This window comes from Grammomys surdaster, unplaced genomic scaffold (assembly GCF_004785775.1).
Source record: "Grammomys surdaster isolate TR1022 unplaced genomic scaffold, NIH_TR_1.0 125976, whole genome shotgun sequence".
In the NCBI taxonomy this organism is placed as follows: Eukaryota; Metazoa; Chordata; class Mammalia; order Rodentia; family Muridae; genus Grammomys; species Grammomys surdaster.
The window spans coordinates 2,239,041-2,260,731 of NW_021620792.1; the positions used below are offsets into that span (position 1 = coordinate 2,239,041).

Sequence of the window (21,691 nt, forward strand, 5' to 3'; positions counted from 1 at the left end):
GAGAGAGAGAGAGAGAGAGAGAGAGAGAGAGAGAGAGAGAGAGAGAGGTTCAGATACTAAGTGGGTGGGATCAGGGTAAGATAGATGTTCCAGCAGGAGGGATGAGCCTAGGCTGGGACTTGGGGGTAGCCTGATCCTTCCTCTTGTCTCCACAGAAGGCAAAACAAGGCTGTAAACATTTCGTTTGCTCTTCAGGTAAGTGCCCAGGCAGTTTTCTTTCCCTTCCTACCATGGTCTGTGTGTCCTGTGGCCCAGCACCGGGCACTTCTTCTCTCTGGGCCCCGGTCTCCGCAGCAATGTATCCCTTCATAGCCATCCAGATTTGGGGTTCCAGAATGAGGCAGAAGTCACTCTGGAGATGAGCAGCCCCACCTGGGGTCCCAGCCCCTCCTTCCTGACACGCCCTCTCCACTGACAGCGGGCAACGCGGGCATGGCGACTGCCTACGCTGCCAGGAGGCTGGGTATACCAGCCACTATCGTTGTGCCCAGCACCACACCCGCCCTCACCATCGAGCGGCTCAAGGATGAAGGTGCCACGGTTGAAGTGGTGGGAGAGGTGAGTGCGGACACTGTCGTGGGCGGCAGGGCTGAGGGGTGGGGCTTATACCTGGATGACGTCACTCATCATCTCAGTCTCTTCCCACCCCCACCCCTGCAGATGCTGGATGAGGCCATCCAGCTGGCCAAGGCTCTGGAAAAGAATAATCCAGGTTGGGTATACATCCCCCCCTTCGATGACCCTCTCATCTGGTAAGTTGGGGCCACCCTTACACCCTACTGTCATGTGTAGTTTCTGCTCACGTCCACTCCCGCACACCCGACGTGTGCAGGAGAGAACGCACAAGCACACAGATGTACACACCAGCGATGAGGGGTCCCCAGATGCAGAGGTTCAGGGAGACCAGCTCGTCTGGGGGTGACAAGGAACTAACAACCTAGGGAAGCATCGCTGGAGGGGATTCTCATGTGCCAGCATCTACCATGAGCAACTGAGGATAGGCCCCTGGGAACCCTGGGAGTTGGTGGAGAATAAGCATCCTAGGATGTGTCCACTGATGGGCAGGAAACGGGGGTTTATCCACCAACCCCCACAGCCATCTCCTTTCTGGGGTGGGGGAGTCTTGACTCCTCCTGTGAGGCCCAGACTGGGCAGCAGGGAGGTCAGAGGCCAGGTTCATCATTGCCTGGGATAGAAGGAAATAGAGACCTTAGCTGGCATCTTTGGCCAGCCATTATGTCTTCAGGAACCCCTGACTTGACCCTGCCACCCTTCTCCTGCCCAGGGAAGGCCACACTTCCCTTGTGAAGGAACTAAAGGAGACGCTGAGTGACAAGCCCGGGGCCATCGTGTTGTCTGTGGGCGGTGGAGGCCTGCTGTGCGGAGTGGTCCAGGGGCTGTGGGAGGTGGGCTGGGAGGATGTGCCCATCATTGCCATGGAGACCTTCGGCGCCCACAGCTACCATGCTGCCGTCAAGGAAGGAAAGCTGGTCACCCTGCCCAAGATCACCAGGTGAGCCCCGGGGCACCTCTCCATCACACAAGCAGTGGAACTGGGACTTTGGTCATTTGCCCAAAGCCACGTGCCTGTGGGTGGCCCGTCTGGGCCTTGAACATGAGTCTGTTCTATAGACAGTGGTTAAGTGATGTCGATTGATTCTTGAGGTCCTCACGCCTCATTTTTTTTGCTGCCCTCTTATCTGGTCTCTGAAATGTGCTGGTCCTAGCTGATGCTGGTCCTAGCTGATCCTAGACACAGCATAGGGAAAAGAACACCCTCTTGCCTGCAAAGAATTTATAGCCAACCCCCACACTAGCAGCTTAAACCAAACTGAACTCTAGTTCTATTTAAGACTATTAAGGGCAACTCCTTTGAGATGGAAGTTGAGTTCCTTGAGTCTCTCGTCCTGCCACTCTGAGTGTGTTGACCTAGGGTCCAAAGTGGCTGCTTTCGTGCCAGCCATCACACCCACACTCCATCTGAGAAGAGGAAGTGAGAACAGAAGGATGCTCTTAAACTTTAAAGGCAAAGTGGAGATGCTCCCCAGCTGACAGTGAGGTCACACCCAGCAAACCAATCGTTAGAGTTGAGATTGTTATGAACGAGTTGAACCTGGTCCTCTGGATGCCTAAGCTGTTTGACACAGAGTATGGAACTGGCCATTTCTTGCTGATAGGCTGATGGAGAGGTGTGTCTCACGGCTGCCCCTTACCCCCAGCATCCCAAGAGCGAACTGTACTGCAAACCCATAGTCTGGGAAAAGGTCCAAGTTCAGCTCTCAAAGTCCGTTTGGTACCAAGTGTGGATGGCTTTTTTTTTTTCCACCACCACAACGTTGAACCCTCAGAGATCAGAACTGCCTGTACTTCCTCTTATCATGCTTCGGGCAGAGCTTGGTCACATGGCCACACCTAGCTGCAAGGGAGGCTGGGTAAGGTTCGCAGTAGGCATCCACAAGTAGAAGGGACTTCTAGGGAGAGGGTGGCTTCTGTCATAGGCAGACAACGCTGAATCAGTTAAGAGAGTCTTCCAGATTTCTGGGCACAGTGTCCCTACCATTATTCTTTCCTGCCAGATGGAAGATGGGTGCAGTAGCTGGCACTCAGGCAGCCATTTTGGACCCTAGGTTAATATGACCCTGGGGCAGCTATTGCCTCCTCTCCGTTCTGTTTCCTGCTCTATACAACTGAGCTTGGAACGCGTGTGACACCTGATACTTTAGCAAGGACTAGCTCTCCCTGTTTGTTAGGGTGTGGGAAGGCTGTTTGAGAACCTCAACTAATCCATGGGACCAAGGTGTCCCTCTGGGAGGCTCCCTGGAAGAGGTGGCACGTGAGCAGAGCAGGCGGAGGTTACAAGCTGGGGAATGGGGGGTGGGCACCCGAGTCAGGCCAGTTTGGTGCCCTAGACCGATGTTCAGGTTCCTGGGGCTGGGCAGGGGTTGCCCACTCCCACGGCTCACGTGAAGTCCCCACCTCCCTCTACCTTGTCTCTCCCCCGTGTCCATCCCCACCTCCCAGCGTCGCCAAGGCCTTGGGTGTGAACACTGTGGGGGTGCAGGCTCTGAAGCTGTTTTACGTACACCCCATTCTCTCTGAGGTCATCTCGGACCAGGAGGCTGTGACTGCTATTGAGAAGTTCGTGGGTACGTTCTGCGGGATTTTTCCGCCCTTGATTTTCTCCCTCCTCAGCCTAGACTGTGAGTGGACGCTAAAGCCAGTCAGCGCTAAACATGAAAGCTGCTCACGAAAACGTGAGCCTGGTAACCAGGATAGCAGGGAGGACAAACTGGTTTTCAAAGTGCCAGTTAGGAGCTTTCTGGTAGCCAGGGTCAAAGGGGAGAGGTGACCGAGGTGAGCCGGACTTGGAGGTGATCTGTCACGGAAGTCTTGGGTTCAGCCTTGAAGATGGCCAAAGAGACCAAGGGTAACACACATGGCCGTCACTAATCTCAGCCTGCTGCCACACGAGAGTGACCTTCTCAGGTGCCTGAGGACCCTCAGCAGAGGCTGGAGAAACCGAGGCTGGCCTCAAAACAAACAGCCCCAGTCACAGTGAGAGGTTTGGTCCAAGACTTAAGGATGTTTAGAGCTGACCAACCCCCTCCCCCCCCCCCCCCCCCCGCAGACGATGAGAAGATCCTGGTGGAGCCTGCGTGTGGCGCTGCGCTGGCCGCGGTGTACAGCGGTGTGGTGCACAGGCTGCAGGCTGAGGGCCGGCTGCGAACCCCACTGGCCTCGCTGGTCGTCATTGTGTGTGGCGGCAGCAACATCAGCCTGGCGCAGCTGCAGGCGCTCAAGGTGCAGCTGGGCCTGAACGGGCTGCCCAAGTGATGCCCGCTGCTGCCCGGCCACCCTAGGAGGGGTCGCTGGCACCCCTGGGCGGACTGGGCAAGCATGCGCCTGACAGTGGCCCACCCTCCTTTACCCATTGTTTATAACGTTCGTTTTTCCATTGTAAATAAAAAAATATATATTTATAAAGAGATCTTTTGAGCTTTGTTCTTGACATGGGTCTTTGTGCAGCCCACGCTGGCTGGCCTCAAACTGGAGATCCTCCTGCCTCATCCTCTGAGTGCTGGGAAGGATGTTGGCTCCTTGCTTTGCTCAGTCTCCTTTCCACCCAGTCACACCTTCCCCGGCTCTCAGAGGAACGCTGTTCCCCTCTCTCTGGGGACTTGGGTCTCCAGCGAACTGCTGTAGAGTGGGACCCACACATTCATAAGTCAGGAGAGAGGACCACAGCTAAGCCACACAGGGACCTAGGGTGGGGCACAAAGCAGCTGGGAGACGCGTAGGCAAGGCCACCACATGTTAATGTATGAAGTCACAGAAGGACATCCTGAAAACACCTACGGTCCCACCCCGGTGTGTGGAAAACCGACCCTGCACACTTGCCTTCAGGGCAGGGATGGTGACATGAACCTGACACAGAAAACGCAATCCCCACTACCAACGAAACTCAGAACACACAGCAGGCTTGGGCTGGCTGGGGTAAAGCCACGCACGCGTCTCAGGGTTCATAGGCTGTGAGCTCTCTAGGCCCCACACAGGGGACTTGGTTTCACGTGGGTCTCTGGGTCTAGGATTTAGGGTCTTAGTGATTAGCAGGACGGGGCAGACTAGGACCCAGAATACACTTGAGACAGATGCTGAGCAGAAAGACTAACAGGGATAAATGGACCTCCGAAGAGATAGAGGAACAGACAGATGGGTGGACTGATGAAAAACAGGAAAAAGGCACGGTGGTCCATACATGTAATCCAGCATGTGAGCAGTGAAGGCAGGCAGCCACAAGTTCAAGACCACACTGAGAGCAAAGCCAAAGGAAAGAGATGTGCGGTTCTGGGTGGACGGGTGGGTGAGCGGGTGAGGATGGACAGATGGAGAGGCAGACAGTAGACAGGTGTGGACAGACAGGCAGGTGGCTGTTGATGCAGATGGACAGATGTGTGGACCAACACAGAGAGAAAGGACAGGTGAAAGGAAACAGCAGTGGATGACAGGGTGTATCACTGCCCCACAAGGCCCATTTAACAGAAGCATGGCCTGGGCTTTGCTGTCCATGGCACACAACCGGGGACACCTACCAGGAGGCCAGAGGCGGGCTTGGCTGTAGGGGTAGGAGGATGGGGTGATGGTCCATCCCTCCTGCTGAAAGAACTCAAGACCCTCCAGCTACAAGCAGCCAGAAGCTTTGATTTTTGTTTTCAAGCTCCTGCACTTAGGGAAGCTGCCCAGAGAAGGGGACACAGGGGCTGCCCCCCCAAGGTGACAGGCCCGCAGGCCAGTAGTGACAACCATAATGTCCCCAATCAGTTCACAAGCATGCTGAAGGACCAGCACTAGGAGAATGCTACCCAGGACCCCACCAGGCCCACAGCCAAGCGTAAGCCCTAGCCTGCTGGTGACAGGGACAGGGAGGAAGAGCCATGAAGGGGCAGAGGGCTCGGGGACCGAGTCAGCTCCGAGCCCATTGGGTTGTAACCTTGTGAAGAAAGCCGCTAGGATCAGAGTCTAGTGAAGACAGGACCCCGGGGGTGGACGGCAGGTGTGTGACCCCACTGGCCACACAAAATGAAGGCAGCTGGGCGGAGGCAGATTCTCAGTCCCACGGGACCCTGATGGGTGAGAACGTCCAAAGATCAGGCTGGCCCATGTGCAGCGTGCTGTGGAATGGCGACTTGCTCCACTGGAATGGAGGACACTGGTCCCACGTGGGGCCGCTGGCTGCCAGCATGCTCATGGATTTAGCCAGTGTAAAGCTGGTCACCTGAGGGTCAGAGAGCACACCACTGAGCTAGCAGGCCCAACTCTCACCATGACCTTTCTTTAAAACACCATTCTGAAGCTGACCCCAAAGCAGATGTCCCCTTAAACAGCCCAGGTCTGACCTTTGACCCTGCACCTGTCCCACCCATCCTTCCCCAGGGCATGTGACAATTAGCTTAGGTGGCAAACCTTCACATCGATGCCACCATGGGCGCGCTGACGCAGGGCCTGAAATGGGTAGGAGCCATTAGCGGGGTTGAGGTCAGAGCGGGCAGAAATGGCGTTCTCCGCGTTGGGCTTCGGGCTGCAGGCTTCACACAACGACAGAGGATCGTGAAGGAAATCATTGTACCTGGGTGGGAAGGAAGGGATGGCAGTCACCCTAGGGAAAGGCCAAGCTCCTCCTGCCCCAGAGTGGCCCTGAGACCTCCTGAACTTTCTGGGCCTATCCCAACACCAGCAGCCTTGGCTTGGGCAGGACCAGAGGTAGACCACCCTCACCCCTCCACCAACCAGGTCGCCCCAGCCTTATCACTCAGCTCTTCCTGGGGAGGTTCTCCAGGAGCACCCCCTAGCAGGTCAGACCCCAGGTCTGTTCCGTGCCAGCATCTGGAGGGACTCAGGATGCCCAGACATACTTCAGCTCCAGCCTGGGTCCTGGGCAGGCACCTCCACCTCCCAGGAGAAAGGAGCAGTCCCCCATTTGCAGACCAAAGCTGGCTGATGGCAAGGTTCAGTGGACCTGTCATGCAGAGGTGGCTCTCTGCAGCAAGCCTGGAGTGTGCTGACCCACCTCATGAGCCGGACCATGGTGTCTGTGTCCTCCACCAGTGACTGGTCCCTCTGGAAGATCTTGGCTCGAGGGTTCTTGTTGTAGGAGAACCAATCTCCGTACTGGGCCACCAGGGCCTGCAGCCCACTAGCGTTGAATACAGACTCAAAGTACCTGCTGGGACAAGGGTGGTCACCCACGACTCCCACTGGCCACATGGCTGGTTGTGGCTGGCATGGGGGTGGGGTCACAGTGGGACAGTTGTAACTGAAGTCAGGTTGTGGCAAGGCCCTCTTGTCCTACTATGGATGAACCTGAGTTCTCACTTCACTATTCTGACTATGGAGCTGTGCGTGAGCCAGGATCCCTGCCTCAGTTTCCACATCCGTGGAATGAGAAGAGATGGCTGCACTCATGTGTCATGGTCATAAGGACCCAGTGCCAGCCTGGGAAAGCACAGGCCATAAGGTAGCTCTGAAGAATCCAGCTAAGACTGGCTTCATGGGACGGAGGCTCCCCAAGCCACGCTTCAACTTCAGCCCGGGTACCGCATGGGCAGCTCCACCTCCCAGGAGGTGGGCAGATCCAGCTGAACACCTGGCAATGCCCAGTCCCAGGGTGTGGCCACCTCAAACCGCCCTACAGCAGGTACCAGAACTAGAGGTCACAATATGACCAGGGGGTGGGAGGTGGGGTGGGGGGTGTGGCTTTCCCAGCAGGAGAGCGACTGTTCTCCTTGCTCAGCATGTTTAAATGTCACCTGGGGAAGGACCCTGCCCCAGAGAGGACAGATCTGGGGGGAGGGGGAGGCATGAAAGGGCACGTACGGGATGTTGTAGCTAGCCCAGTAGGTCGTCTTGTAGAGCTCCGCAGTCTTGTCGGCCACCACCACCATGCCCCTAAGACCGAGAGAGACAGGCAAAGCAAGTGAGGAGACACCCGGGGGCTCAGCCAGTGTGAGAGCCCTGGGCAGGAACTGTGTTGCGTCTCCCACCTCCTGTTCCCATCAGGGGCACCCCTCCTTCAGCCTCCCCTTCTTCCCTCTGCCCCAGGGACTCACGGGATCTGTTCTAGGATGGTAAGCACCCGGCTTCCAGGGCTGGGTCCGCCGGGGATGAAGGCCTTGTAGTCCACAATCATCCACTGGTTATTGTACCTGCCGGGCACAAGGAAGGAGGCACGTCAAGCCTGGAACCCTTCTCCAGCCCTCTCCGGCACATCTCTCCTGCCTCAGTACCCCAGACGGCCAGGACTCAGGGACAACACCCTGACATTGCAGCTTGCATGCGAGCCCACAAAACCCTCTTGCTGCGCATGCTGTCTCTCTGCTCAAGTACGGCCCACGGCTCCCTAGAACTTCTAAAGTAAAGGGCAGTTCTGGTGAGGCTCGTGTAGACCTACTCACTTCCGGTGCCTGGTCCCCGTCCCGCCCCATCGGCGCTCTGAGGCCTACCCACTTCCGGCACTTGGTTCCCAGGCCCCGCCCCAGGCTCGGTCTCTTCCACCGCATGTCTGAGCCCTCTCCTTAAACTTTGCCCAGGGGGACAGCCTCAAGAGGAGGAGATTGAAAAAGAAAAGAAAATCCTTTCTTTCTTGAGCCTCAGTTTCTCCACGTATAAAACAAGGAAGGGGCTCGAGCTACCCCAGAGACCATCTGCGAGAAGCGGTTGAGCAGAGGGCCCTGGAGCCCCATGGGTCCCCTCTGGACTGAGTACTAAGTGGCCCCCAAGTAGGGGTCGTGGAACAGGATCGCACTCACGTGCCGCTGTTGAAGCGCTTGAAGACATCTGCCCAGGTGGCTCCATCCAAGGCCAGGCGGTTGGCCACGATGTTCCGAATCCACTCCAGCACACAGCCCTGGGGCTGCACGTACTTCCACAGGGCTGGGTTCTTGTTGCCGATGGTGGTCTCCAGGGTGACCTGTGAGAGAGACAAGGTGGGCTGCAGACCCCACGTGGCAGCTCTGCAGGTCTTGGCTCAGAAGTCAATATTTTAGTTTTCCTCACAACTCTAAGCTGTTTTGGAGCACACCCCTCAGGGATTCCTTGGGAAAGTACTTGGCTTGGAGGAGACTCAGGATCTTGCACCCGGCTCTGCCCTGGGGACCAAAGTGCCATTCCTAGGTGTCTCCCCATCATTGGAGGAGCGCTTCCCCAAGAGACAGCATCCCAACCTTCCTCTCTACAGGGAGACGCTATTCACCTGGAGCCCCAGCAGCCAGAGACCTTGGGAAGACCCCAGCCCACCTGCTCTGTCTCAGAGTCACAACCCATCACAGCTGCTTATGAAGCCTCTCTCCTCACTGTCCCTGGAGCCCTCATGTGTCTGCATAAACACGCCTTGTTCTCATTGGTTAAAGCTAACGCAGAACCAGCCAGGCATGCTGGCACATGCTGGATCCAGCACTCTCCAGGCAGAGGCAGGAAGGACCGCCACAGGTTCAAGGTGAGTCTGGTCTCGAACCAAGCAACAGAACGTGGATCAAGAGCCAAGCAGAGCCCGTGAAACGTTTAACTTGCCAAACAAAGGCCACATCCTGGCAGCTGGCGGGTGGCCCTGCAGTAGGAAAATTGACAGCCGAGTGCCAGTCAGCTCTCCCCACCCTCACCAGAGCCATAGGAGGGCACTGACGCCGCCTCCTGGAAGACAGCAGCAGCTGAGAAGCAGCTGCTTGTGGCTGCTGAGCAGACAGATGGGCCAGGCTCCTGTCACCCTGCCCCCAAGGCAGAGTCGAGTCCCCTGTGCCCTGAAGGGTGCTGGACCGAGTCTTCCTTTACACAGGGAGGCTAAAAGGAGCCAACAGCTGGCAGGACCCACCTAGGAGAGCGTTTTCAAGTTTTACTTATTTTGGAAGCATTTACAGTCTCACACCGTAGCCCATGCTAGCTTCAGACTCTTCTTGGTTATTCTCCTGCCTCCACGACCCAAGTGATAGGAGTTCAGGTGTGAGCTTAGGCCAGTGTTTTAAAGAAGCCATTGAGGGCTAGAGAGATGTCTCAGTGGTTAAGAGCCCTGATTGCTCCTCCAGAGGTCCTGAGTTCAATTCCCAGCAATCACATGGTGGCTCACAGCCATCTGTAACGGGATCCAATGCCCTCTTCTGGTGTGTCTGAAGATAGCTACAGTGTATTCATATATATAAAATAAATAAATAAATCTAAAAAAAAAGAAGAAGAAGATATGGAAGCCAGGCACAGTGCTGCATACCTTTAACCCCAGCACTAGGGAGGTGGAGGCAGTAGGATCAGGGGCTCAAGGAAGCCACAGCTACATAGGCCAGCCTGGGCTACATGAGACTCTGTTTTGGAAAACCAGAATGAAAAATATAAAAAGAAGAAAAATAAAAATGACATCTAAGCCGGGCAGTGGTGGCGCACGCCTTTAATCCCAGCACTCGGGAGGCAGAGACAGGCGGATTTCTGAGTTCGAGGCCAGCCTGGTCTACAGAGTGAGTTCCAGGACAGCCAGAACTACACAGAGAAACCCTGTCTCGAAAAACCAAAAAAAAAAAAAAATGACATCTAAGCCAGGCCTGGCACGTACGTATGTAATTTTAGTCTACTCAAAAGGCTGAGGAAGGAGAGCTGCTAGCCTGGGCTACATACTGAGTTCCAGGACAGCCCAAGCTATAGAGAGATACACTGCCTAAAAGATAAATAAATAAGTCAATCAAACAAACAAACAAACAAACAAAAACACAAGAAAAGAGAAAAGCTGGGTTTGCTGGCTCGTACCTTTAAACCCAGCATTTGGGAAGCACAGGCAGGACAATCTCTGTTCGAGACCAGCCTGGTCTATGGGGCAAAGTCTGAGGCAACCAGGGCCTTATGTAGTGAAAGTGTCTCATAATAAATAAAATAAGGAAATAAATAAGAAAGAGTATGAGAAGGTCACCAGCATCCTACACTGTAGAGGGGACAAACACGAGGAAAGGCAGTGGGTTCTATAGCCTCCTGTGCTGGGCCAGTGACGTTCATTCCCCACCCCTTTCCCCTTTCCCCTTTCTTCCCACACACCTCTCTCTCTCTCTCTCTCTCTCTCTCTCTCTCTCTCTCTCTCTTGACTTATGGGAGTTGGGAGGTGGGGGAATCTTGTCAGGCTGGGGCTCCTGTGACTAAGGTCCCCAGGGGCTGCCTCTCCCACAGTGCGAACACAGGGACATGAGCCCCACCGTGCCCGACAGTGCCCCACGCCTCCGCTGCAGCCAGGGCACACTGCAGCTAAGTGAGTCTCCTGGCAGCATCAGTGTGAGATTTCAGGCTCCAGGAACAGATTTCTAAAGGGGCCTGGATGCCAGCCAGGGGGGGCAGCAGAAACGAAGCGCTGTAAACAGCAGCTCCTCAGGACCTCAGGACCGGGCCAGGCTACCGGGTGGGGAGAGGGAAAGGCCGAGCAGAGCAAGGGCACGGACAAAAGGGAGGTGTCTCTGCCGAACACAGAAAACAACAAGGTCACGGTCCCCAAGACCAGTAGTTCCTAAGGACCTAGCAGACCTGCCCACTTTAACTTCTTCACGTTATCCCCAGAGCCTCTACGTGCCATGTCCCCAGGGAGCATGTGACTCAGCCACTCACCAGCCCACTGCCCAGGATGTAGAAGTCATCGCCGGAGAAGATGGTGCCCGGGTAAGACGAAAAAACCAAGTTGTTGCCAGCAATCAGGGGGTACTCCTCTGGTGGGGGGTGGAGAGCAGGAGCTGGTCAGGCAGGCAGGCCCTGTAGGTAACCCATCCCCCATCCCACAAGGCTGGGGTCTCAAGTGAGGAACAAGCAGTCCTCAGGAGGCCACTCTCATCCCTGCACATGAAATGTGTGGGTGGCTGCCATCAGGAGGACCCAGTTCAAAGCCACCTGGGCTACGCAGTGAGACTCTGATTCAGAAAGGAAGGGGAGGAGGTGGAGGAGGAGGAAGATAAGGAGACAGAGGAGGGAGAGTAGGAGAGGGGGAGGGGGAGGAAGAAGGGAGGAGGAGCAGGAAAAGGAATGAGGAAGCACCCTGCTGCAGGGATGTGCCCTGCTGACCGTCTGTCTCCACTGCTCCCATGACAGACTTGCAGTATGACAGACAGCAAGGTGCTCCTCACTGTAGCTGGAAACGAGTTTTCCTTAAACACCCCTGAGTGGTGAATTCGTTTATAAAGGGTGCAAATAAATAAATTCATTTAAAAATGCAGATGGATCTAACTTCATCAAAAGGGTCTGTGCATGCGAGCTCAGAGGGGGGCAGTGTGTCTTCTGGACGCGTGAGATTTGTGACTGTATACAACGGGTACCACGGGAGAAACAGAGCCATGCCAAATCGAAAGGGACCGTAGAATAGCGACAAGAAAACAACCAACCCCCAAGGAGAACCTCCCAAGGGCTGTGGGAGTCACAGCAAGACGGCCTCACTGCTTGCCAGGATTTCCTCCCCACACGACTTCCACAAAGTGTTGGTGGTACTGTCTGAGGGAGACTTGCTCAGGTAGGCAAGAGTTCTGTCATGGAGCTCTGTCCCCAGCCCTCAAACAGGGTTTTAAAGGGTTAAAAATGTAAGAAATCGTGGTGAGTGCCTGTCATCCCAGTAAGACAGAAGCTGAGGCAGGAGGATTTCTAATTCAGCACCACCCCACTATGTGTAACTGTTCACCCCACCCCCACCCCACCCCACCCCCGCTGCCTCTGTTTGCCTGCCTCACTGGGCGATGGTCTATGTTGGGCACACACTAGAGTTCAAGGCCGTCTGGGACACGGAGCTCAGTGGTACAGTGCTTCCTGGGCCAGAGGCCCAGGAGCAGATAAGAGTCGGAAGAAGGTAGGAGGGTAGGTGCAGGCAGAGGGGCAGATGGTGGTGGTAACCTTGGGAACCAGCTGAAGGAAATGCCTTGCTTGCCAAGTAAGAACTCCGCCCAAAGCCCCACCCCTGTGCGCATGCCCATGCCCACCCTCCCACAAGGATGCTCCCTCCTCCCACCTTGCGGCCCCTCCCGGAACTGCAGCCGGTACTTCTTGATGATTCGTAACATGTTCTGGTAGGAGTTCCACGTGTTGTGCGCCACCAGGAGGTCATGCCCGCCAGGCAGCAGCTTGATGAGGGCAGAGCAGGAACCGGAGCCCAGGGAAGGCTTGGTGTCGGTCTTATTCAGGGCTGGCTCTAGGTCTTCCAGGTCTCCAGAAATCTGCAGCAGGCTTAAGAGGCAGGATGGGAGGGTTGGCGGCTACTCTGCGCCATGTCACAGCTGAGGCTTTGTGGGTCAGTCGACCCACTGTGTTCTGGGAGTAGGGAGTGGCAGAGCTGGCATGGAACCGGGAGAATTATGAAGTTCATGGCTCCTAACCCAGCCTGCGCAGGCTGGAGGGGGGTTGGGGAGCACTTACAGGAACCCCAAGGGTTTGATGGTGAACCTCCCAGTTGGGAAGGTTAAGCGGCCTTCATAGCTGTCCTCCAGGCCTTTCAGCTGCAGGAGGGTCAGCCGCACCTAGGGGAGGGGGCAAAGGGAGGATGAGGCCCCCCAGTTCACCACTTCTACATAGTTGCAGGGGCTCTGACCTGGTTCAGGGGTGCTCCACAGGCTCCAGCCAGCCCTGACCCCTCTCTTGCTGTCAATGAATAAACAGTATGACATGTCCTTATACTGATTCCAAGTCACCCTCGATTAAGAACCTGATCAAAAGCCATCTCTTCCACAAAGCCTTCTAGTTTGGCCAGAGCCCCTGTCAACACCTCCCTAGTGTTAGAACTGGCTGTGTGGCGGCCCCAGCACCTGTGTCTGCTCCCTGCTGTCTATATGTAACTGGAGGCATCACCGTGACCCTCGCTGGGTCTTGACTGGTGCTGGGCATGCACCAGGAACTTAGTTCCGTACAGACGAGGTAGATGGGGTAGATCAGCAGGAGGGAGAGGAGAGACAGACGAACAGACAGAAGGATGGATGGATCAACAGGAAAGTGGATGAATGGCTTGGAGGGTGGATGGGTTGATGTGTCCACGTATGGGTGGCTAAGTAGATCTATTGTTCAGTAAATGGATACCTTAGTAGATGGATAGCTGGAAGGATGGATGGATGGATGGATGGATGGATGGATGGATGGATGGCCTGACAGGCGGATGAATGGGACAGACAGAAGCAGGCACATGGTGGTCTGGAGGGTAGATGGGTTGCTGTGTGTGGTGGGTCAGCAGACATATGGAAGGGTGGGTGGGCATGTGAGGGAAGAGAGTCTGAAGCAGCAAGGGCAGGCTCTGGGTTGGCCGGGAGAACCATGTGTGGGGGAATAACAGCGTGAGCACTGGAGGGCGCACAAACAGGCAGCAGGGTCATCCGCAGAGGCCACTGCCTGTGCGGCACAGCTAAACCCTCTTGTCTGTAGAGAGTTCACAGAGTCTGTGGCTTTTGCACTGACAGCTGTGCCCACAGCCCAGGACCTAGGCCTTAGCATCCAGTCTGTCTAAGCTCAGCACAGGGAGGGAACACCGGGCTCATCTACGTTGTGTTCATCTCTCTCCTCCCTCCTCTTCTGAAACAGTGCTTGCCTGTGTCCAGCCTTCTGCCACCTTCCTGACAGCGAGAGCCACACGCCACCACTTAGCTAGGTTCTCTGACAGCAGGAGAGCGGGGCTGGGCATCTGGGCCAGCATGGGCAGCTGGAGGTCCATCGAGTGGACAGATGGAAGAATGGCGGCTTGGGGAGGAGGGGTGCCGGTGCTGATGGACACTAGAATGGGCTGGGTTTCTGGCCAGCCAGGGACAGCACAGGAGATGGGTACACCCAAAAGAGCCACCTTCCTTCCCGAGAGCAGGGCAGCCTGGCCCACCTGGTGCCAGTATGGAGAGTCCGGGCTAAGCTCCATCTCCCGCTGCATCCACTCCAGGTTGGCCTCCAGGAAGCTCTTGAGCTTCTCACAGTAGCCGACTTCGTATTCGAAGGGGCCGCAGTAATTGACCACCGTGTTCATCCAGTGCATGTAGATAAGCTGTGGAAAGAAGACAGGGCAGCTGCTCTCTGTGCGGGACCTGAGGAGCAGCCCAAGGCTAGAGGACTACCGTGCCTACGCTGGGGCTCTCGGCCCCCTTCAAGGCCCACATCCTCTGAGGCTCTCTCTGGGGCCTGTGACATGGAAGGTCTAGACTAGACTGCACCACCTCTGTTGCTGGGGCCTGGACTGAGCAATGGGCTCTGCCGTCAGACATGGGGGTCTTGGGTTATGTCGGCAGCTGTAGTATTGGAGATTGGACCCTGGGCTTCAGGGGGCCAAGCAAACATTCTGTAAGGCCACCGGTCACCGGCCACTGGCCCACAGCCCAGCCCTTGAGGTCTCATTTTGTTGTCTTTTGCTTGGGTTGTTTAGAGGTGGGGTCGTCTACATGCGAGACTGGCCTTGAATAGCCAGTCTTGCTGCCTCCACCTACCAAGTGCTGGATTACAGGTGTGCACTAGCACATCGCCACATCGCAGCCTTGGCTGGGACCCTTAGACAGGCTCACACTCCTTTGCTCTGGCCTGCTAGGATGATGACTCCAGGCGCTGCAAACACATACCATGACTCTCAGCCAGAAGCATGTGTGTGAGCAGCTCCCTGTTCTGCTACAAGCACGGAGGAAACAAAACAAGCCCGCCTGCTGACTCACTGGGCCAGAGAAGTGTGCCAGGCTGTTGGCATGCCCAGGTGCAGGGTGGATGAGCTAGGGCTTGCCTGCTGGGGGAAGCTACAGCCAGCATACCCTGTCCTCCAGCTGCTGGACGTGAATGAGGTTATCCCAGACCACCCAGCCCGCTGTCCGCAGCAGCACAGGTGAGCCCACCCAGGTCGGCTTGACCTGGAATGACCAGGGCACACAGCGGTGCTTCCTGGGGCGGGGGGTGGGGAGGGAGAGGGACTGCTGGCCAGTGGCTCATATGCCAGTGAGCACAGTGGACATGCTGCAGCCTCCAGTGCTCTGAGCAAGGCAGTGTAGGTGCCATCCCCACATAGTGGTCCAGCCTGGGCTGGCTGGTGCCTTCTGGCTCATGAAGGGAGCATCAGGCTCTGCCATGTGTGTCCCTGCCACCGCTGTCCAGACCCCACCAGAGGCCCAGGCAATGATCTGCCCAGAACCGGAAGAGCCGTGAGGCTTTCTGAGCTCCTTGTCTTGGGTATTTATTTCCTTACAGTGAAGTAAAACCAACATACCCACTTTACAGCTGGGGAAACTGAGACATGGGTAGATAAGTACTTGTGTCCCCAAAACACCCAGACATCACATCACAGGCCTGACCTGGGCCCACGCCAAGATCTGGGGGTTTGGGTTTTTGTTTGTTTTTTTGTTTTGTTTTTGCAAAATCCCAAATCCCCGCACTCGCTGGGCGACTCTGCTGAAGGTAACTTACGGCCACACCCCACCCTACCAGAAAGCCTCCCCACTAGGAGGGCCACGTGCCCAGTGACACACACCAAATCCTGCTTGTGCCCAGGCCCCACAAATGCTCTCTGTCTCCTTGAACTTTGCAGGGCCTCTAGAGCACTGCCCACTGCCCTACCCTACCCGAGGCTCAGCTGGGTACATGACACATGAGCCCTACCCATCCGCAGGAAGCAGCAATAGAGCGAACTGTGCTGACTGGAGACTTGAGCCAGACAGAGCTAGACTCAAATGCTGCTTCTCATCTCGAATGGCTGTTTAATCTTAACAAGCGCCTTTGCCTCCCAGGACCCATGGTCACCCACTGTCAGTCACTGCCCCGGCAGAACAGAATCCCACAGAGGCTGCTTCTGTGACCCCACCCCCACAGCACAGCGCACAGCTTCATGGTCCCCCACTGTCAGTCACTGCCCACCTACATAGTGACAAGTGTGGAATGTTGGGTTTTTTCAAAAACAAAGAATTACTGTAGATATGTTTTCATTTTAACCCAAGGTATGGTGATGTGGGGCTGCTTCAGACCGTCTGTAGCAGCAGCTGACTATGATTTGCCTCGTGCTCTAGTTGGGGGTGTGATTTTGCCAGCTGCAGAGAGTTTTCCAATTGTGTGACACTTGGAATTCTGGGAGTTTTTCAGAGGGTCTATAAATGCTAGGGCCCTGAGAGGCAGGGTTGGTTACAGTTTGTTAGCAGTCATACTCAAAGAAGAAACAAGAAAGAAATTAGATTCAGGGATACTGTTCTTCTCTCTCCCCCTCCTCCCCCCTGCTCTCTCTCTAATATAAATGAAAATAAATCTTTCCAAAAAGCCCTGAATTGGGGGAATAGGCATGAAGGCAGAGGAGAACCATGGACCACTTAGTTGAGAAGGGTGATGAAGACATTCTAGAACTGGATAGTGGTCTGACTGTACAACCTTAGAACTGTACCCCAAACCAATAGATTGCAGTGTTTTCACTTTTTGAGGGGGTGGGAGAGTAGTCACGGCTGGTTCTGAACTCCATCCCCCAGTGCTAGGACAGCAGGCATGAATCACAGCCTGGAAGTTTTTGTTGCTGTTTCCTGTCTCTAACACACGCTCCCCTTAAACTCGGCAAGCCGTCTGCCTCAGCCTCCCGTCACTCGGTAACAGGTGTGCTTCACCAGGCCCAGCTTATGTGCTGCTCTGAAGAACGGGCTCTTTTTCTCCCCTAACGGAGGACAGGAGATGGGGACCCGTCTCAGCACATGCATCAACTCTTCTGAGGCCCTAAGGGTGTCCTGGCTTGGCTGGGGGCAGGCAGCTGGGACCCTGGACTCCCACACTGGCCTTACCTCCTCGGACACAGAGGCCTCCACCACACCAGCTGCATAGGCCTGCAGGCTGTCATTGTAGCTGCCATTTGTGCTCAGGTCCAGATAGGCCCACCTGGAGGGAGAAGAAGGACATTCAGTCCACAGCAGGGACCCCTGCAAAGCCAGCCACCACAGCCAGACCCACAGCTGTAGGCAGACTTGGCTTCATGTTCTACATGAAGAACAAATTCTACACTACAGATCGAATCCAGGCCCTCGTGTGCCAAGCAACTGCTCCAGCCCTGGTTTTGTTCCTGTCCCTTTTTCAAACACGGTCTCACTATGTAGCCCAGGCTGGCCTGGAACTCTAATCCTCCTGCCTCAGCTTTCCAAGTGCTGAGATGCGTGACACCATGGCTGCCCAGCCTCTAGTTTTAGACCATGTAAACAGCCTGGTGAGTAGCAGCTGCCCATACAGATGTTGGCCTACCTGTCCACACCTGCATACCTGCTGGGCTACATACCTGAGACAGGAAGTGCTGGGTCAGAGGATGTACTTCAAACAAAGGCTAAGCTGGCCTCTTCTCCCCACCTATGCCAACTGATGTTCCCAATCATGGTGACCCGCCCTTCTGAGCTTGTCTGATTTGTCCACTGGCAACCCCACAGTCCTTTCAGGTAGGCACTGTTACTGCATCACATGGAGAAGGAGGGGACTGAGGCACAGAGCTCATCATCACAGTGATGGATACCCTGTGTCCTCCTGCTTTGTGAGGCTCTGCAATGTCCCCACCCACGACCTCATGCCCTGCCCACATGTCCATCTGCGCTGGGTCACACATGTGGCTTGCTTTGCCCGGCGGGACAAGGGAAGAACTGACACATTGCTGCTAGGAACAAGAAACCTCACCACTCCCCGATGTCCTTCTGTGCCTCTGCCGCTGTCATGGAAGGACACTGTGTCCTTGTCTGTGAGTCCCAGGGATGGAAAATATCCAGAGCAGAGCAGGTCTGCAGACCTGGAGCTCGGTGGCTTTAGGAGCTCAGCTCCTCGAGGGTCAGCAGCCGCTGGGGCTGTTATTCTAGAGCCCTGCTGCCCAATGCCTGGCTGACACAGGGTCAGAGGTCACCAAAGGCAGAACAAGATTCCTGTCAAGTCAGGCTTCCATCTTTCTTTTCTTTTTTTGATACGAAGTCTCTCACTGAGACCTGATTTCCCTGAATCTCCACCTCCCTCAGCATGGAGGTGTTATAAATTATTCTCTCCCCCCCTTGTTCTCAGTTTCTTTATAGAATTGCCTGTAAAATATTTCTCCAGAGGCTGGAGAGATGGCTCAGCAGTTATGACCCAAGTTCGGTTCTCAACACTCCCAGCAGGTAAGCTCACTAGAGCACGTGAGTCCAGTTCCAGGAAACCCAAGGCCCTCTTCAGGCCTCTGCAGGCCTGCACGTACACACCACACATAACCTCACAGACACACAGACATAAATCAATCACTTGTTTGTTTTGTTGTGGAGACAGGGTTTCTCTGTGTGGCTGTCCTGGAACTCGCTTTGTAGACCAGGCTGGCTTCGAACTCCTGAGCGCTGGGATTTAAGGCATGCGTTAGCACACCCTGCTCAGATAAATCTCTTTAAGAAGGAGGTGAGGTGCAGCTCAGGTGGCAGAGTGCTCGCCTGGCATGCACCAAGCCCTGGGTTCTGTCCCCAGCCCTGCACAAACTGGGCATCGTGGCACTTGACTGTATTCTCGGCATTCAGGCGGAGGATGGAGGAAGATCACAAATTCACAGTCACTGAGAACAGACTGAGTTCTCAAGACAGTCTCAGGGCTGCGTTGGGTGGTGGGCCAAAGTCAGACTCATGGGCCAGCACGATGGCTCAGTGGGTAAAGACGATTGCCACCAAGCCTAATGACCTGAGTTTGATCCCCAGGACTTACTGGAAGGAGAGACAAGTTGTCCTGACCGCCACACAAACCATAGCGCATCTGACACCCCCCACACCCGATAAATAAATAAATAAATAAATAAATAAATAAATAAATAAATAGCCAAACTCAGAACAGCAGAAAGGGAGGAGAAAGACGGAGGAGAATTTACCAACAAAAATCCCAGAACTGGCAAGAGTGAAACTTCCAGAAAGGGGGAATATTAATTCCAAGAGAGTCTAGCTTCTGACCTCTGCCCTCCAAAAAAAGTGAGCCAGATACCCCCAGGCTAGAGTTCCCATCGACAGGGGGACCAGGACAGGCCAGATGTCTTCTATTTGACCCAAGTCTTCAAGGGTCTGTCTCCATGCCTATCAACGGAGGTCTCCCATCATGAACTCCCTGTACTGCTGGAGTCTCACAGTGAAGGGGCATGTGCCGTAGGAGAGGCGAGACAGGACAGGAAATAGGCTAGCATGGTGACGGGCCTCAGTTTCCCCAACTGAAAAATGGCCGAAGGACCTTTAATCCTTTCCTTCCCTCATCTTTCCTCACATCAACAGTGGTGCTTTCTAAGTCTCAGGGAAACTGTGGGACCCTTTGAACCCCATCTCGGGCAAGAAAACAGGCTCAGAGAAGGGATGCCACTTGCTCTGAGTCATACAACAGTGGATCTGAGGCTGCAGGAAATTCCCAGCACAACCAAGGAAGACCCGTCCCCACAGTCATAAGTCCTGGAACTGGAAGCATTCCAAGCCACTTGATGTCTCCTAAGTCCCCGCCCCGGTCACACACACACACACTTCCTATGTCTCCACATCCAAGCAGGGGTTTGTCACACCCTCTCAGCTCTGCTAAACAAGCAAAACTATGAGTCAGCAGAGAACAGGCCACCAGATCAATTCACAGGGGATGCCCCTGATGCCAGCCAGAGCTGTGGTTCCCTTCAAATAGCAGCCAAGTCAGCGGCCTTCTCTCCCTGGAAGCTTTCCCAGATTGACCCCACCCAGCTGTGATGTCTGCAGCAACCTTCCAGGGACCACCAACACTGGAGATGTCTTCAGCATCTTGTGTTTCCCAAACCTGTGGGAACCCATACTACAGGAGACTGTGCCCTCTGAGAATGAGAACATTGAGGACTGATACGGACCACGCTGGGTCTGGACGCTCCCTTTACACAGCCCAAATCTGGGTTTCCAGGCAGATTGCTGGCTCCGGCTTCCTGTGAGATTTGCCCATGTGTCTCTCTCAGCCTGAATCTTGTTTGGCTCTGAGTCCTTGAGACCACACACCAGAATAAGAATAGCTGAGCACAAGTCTTTATTACTGGTGAAGAACCCACGATCAAGTTCTGGGTTCACATTGGTGATGTGGGGACCCAGAAAAGAAGGAGTTCGTGAGAGGCAACAGATCACAGGGACAACCTATGTTCCAAGAGCGACAGCGATCACACTGAGCACCCAGCTTCCGAGCATTGGGCCATGAACTTGTCCCTGGGATGGGCAGGAACAGCAACATCTAACAAGGATTCTGTCCACGCTTGTGAATTCGGGGACCTGCAACTTTCCCTCTGGCTTGGAGCCAGGCGCACTCCAGACACCCTGGCTCTGGAGGGAGACAAGCGCCTGGGATCATGACAATTGTCACTATCCCTCAGGCTGGAGACAAAAGGGCATTTTTTTTTAGTCCCTTAGGCAGAGATGGGCGAGTCTGTGTGAGTTCCAGGGCAGCCTGGTCTACATGGCGAGTTCTAGTTCAGCTCGCCTTAAGTGCGGGGGCCCATGTGGACAGAGGGCAGGTCCCTTGGCCCCTCGGGGAGAACCCCTGTGGTTGGGGATAGGAGTCACTGCGCCACCCACCCTGAGTCAGACTCGGCTATGGACGCCCCAGGGCGGCAGAGCCGGAGTCCAGGGCCCTGTCACCCGCCAAGCCGTGGAGGGATCGACCAACCCTTACCCGGTCTCGCGGATGGCGTTGGTGAGGTTGGCCCAGGCCACCGCGTCGGGGTGGAAGCCATCCTCCAGGCGCAGCTGGCCCGACGCGGCGTCCAGCAGCAGCGAGCGGGTGCGGGAGACGGGAGGATCGGAGTTTTGGCGTTGCCAGCCGGGCCCCAGGGTGGGGAGAGCGCCCGTCGGGCCGCTCAGCAATAGCCCGGCCAGCGAGGCCAGCGAGGCCAACGCCAGCGCCCGCCGCAGCGCCCGGGTCACCTGGCCGCCGGGGCTCCGGTCCATGGGGGCCGCCATCGCGAGCCGCAGCCGGGCCACGTGACTGTGCCCCGAGGGGCGGGACCGGGGCGGAGCCAGCGGCTAGGCTTCCGGGATGGGCGTGGTCTGCGGTCCTGCAGGGGCGGGGCCTGCCTTAAAGGGCTCGCGCTCGCTGCGGAAAGTACGCTCAGCATCCTTCCTCCCTAGGAATGAGTGTATTTTCGTTCTGGTTTTTGTTTGTTTGTTTTTGGTTTGGTTTGGTTTTTAATTATCCTTCCTCCTCCTCCTCCTCACCTTTTTACTTCTCCTTCCTCTTTCTCACCTTCTCTTAATTTTTAATATTTTTAGATTTATTTCTT

The 21,691-nt window shown here is 55.4% G+C and overlaps 2 protein-coding genes across 2 annotated transcripts in view; one reads left to right on the forward strand and one right to left on the reverse strand.

The window, feature by feature from the left end:
* The window catches only part of Sds (serine dehydratase), a 7,752-nt gene extending 3,764 nt beyond the window's left edge, over positions 1-3,988 (forward strand). The window contains exons 3-8 of the mRNA XM_028753909.1: positions 156-195; positions 419-558; positions 661-752; positions 1,286-1,513; positions 3,022-3,146; positions 3,629-3,988. Of these exons, the coding sequence (XP_028609742.1) occupies positions 156-195; positions 419-558; positions 661-752; positions 1,286-1,513; positions 3,022-3,146; positions 3,629-3,834 (831 nt within the window). The 3' untranslated portion in view covers positions 3,835-3,988. The remainder of the gene's footprint in view (positions 1-155; positions 196-418; positions 559-660; positions 753-1,285; positions 1,514-3,021; positions 3,147-3,628) is intronic.
* Positions 3,977-21,376, reverse strand: Plbd2 (phospholipase B domain containing 2). The gene is made up of 12 exons (XM_028753908.1): positions 21,085-21,376; positions 17,238-17,331; positions 14,339-14,497; positions 12,901-13,001; positions 12,497-12,711; positions 11,119-11,216; positions 8,304-8,464; positions 7,605-7,700; positions 7,372-7,443; positions 6,566-6,718; positions 5,962-6,124; positions 3,977-5,773 (listed from the first exon to the last, which is right to left on the reverse strand). The coding sequence occupies exons 1-12, from the start codon at positions 21,369-21,371 to the stop codon at positions 5,606-5,608; spliced, it is 1,767 nt and encodes a 588-aa protein (XP_028609741.1). The 5' UTR covers positions 21,372-21,376; the 3' UTR covers positions 3,977-5,605.
* Positions 21,377-21,691: the final 315 nt, after the last annotated feature.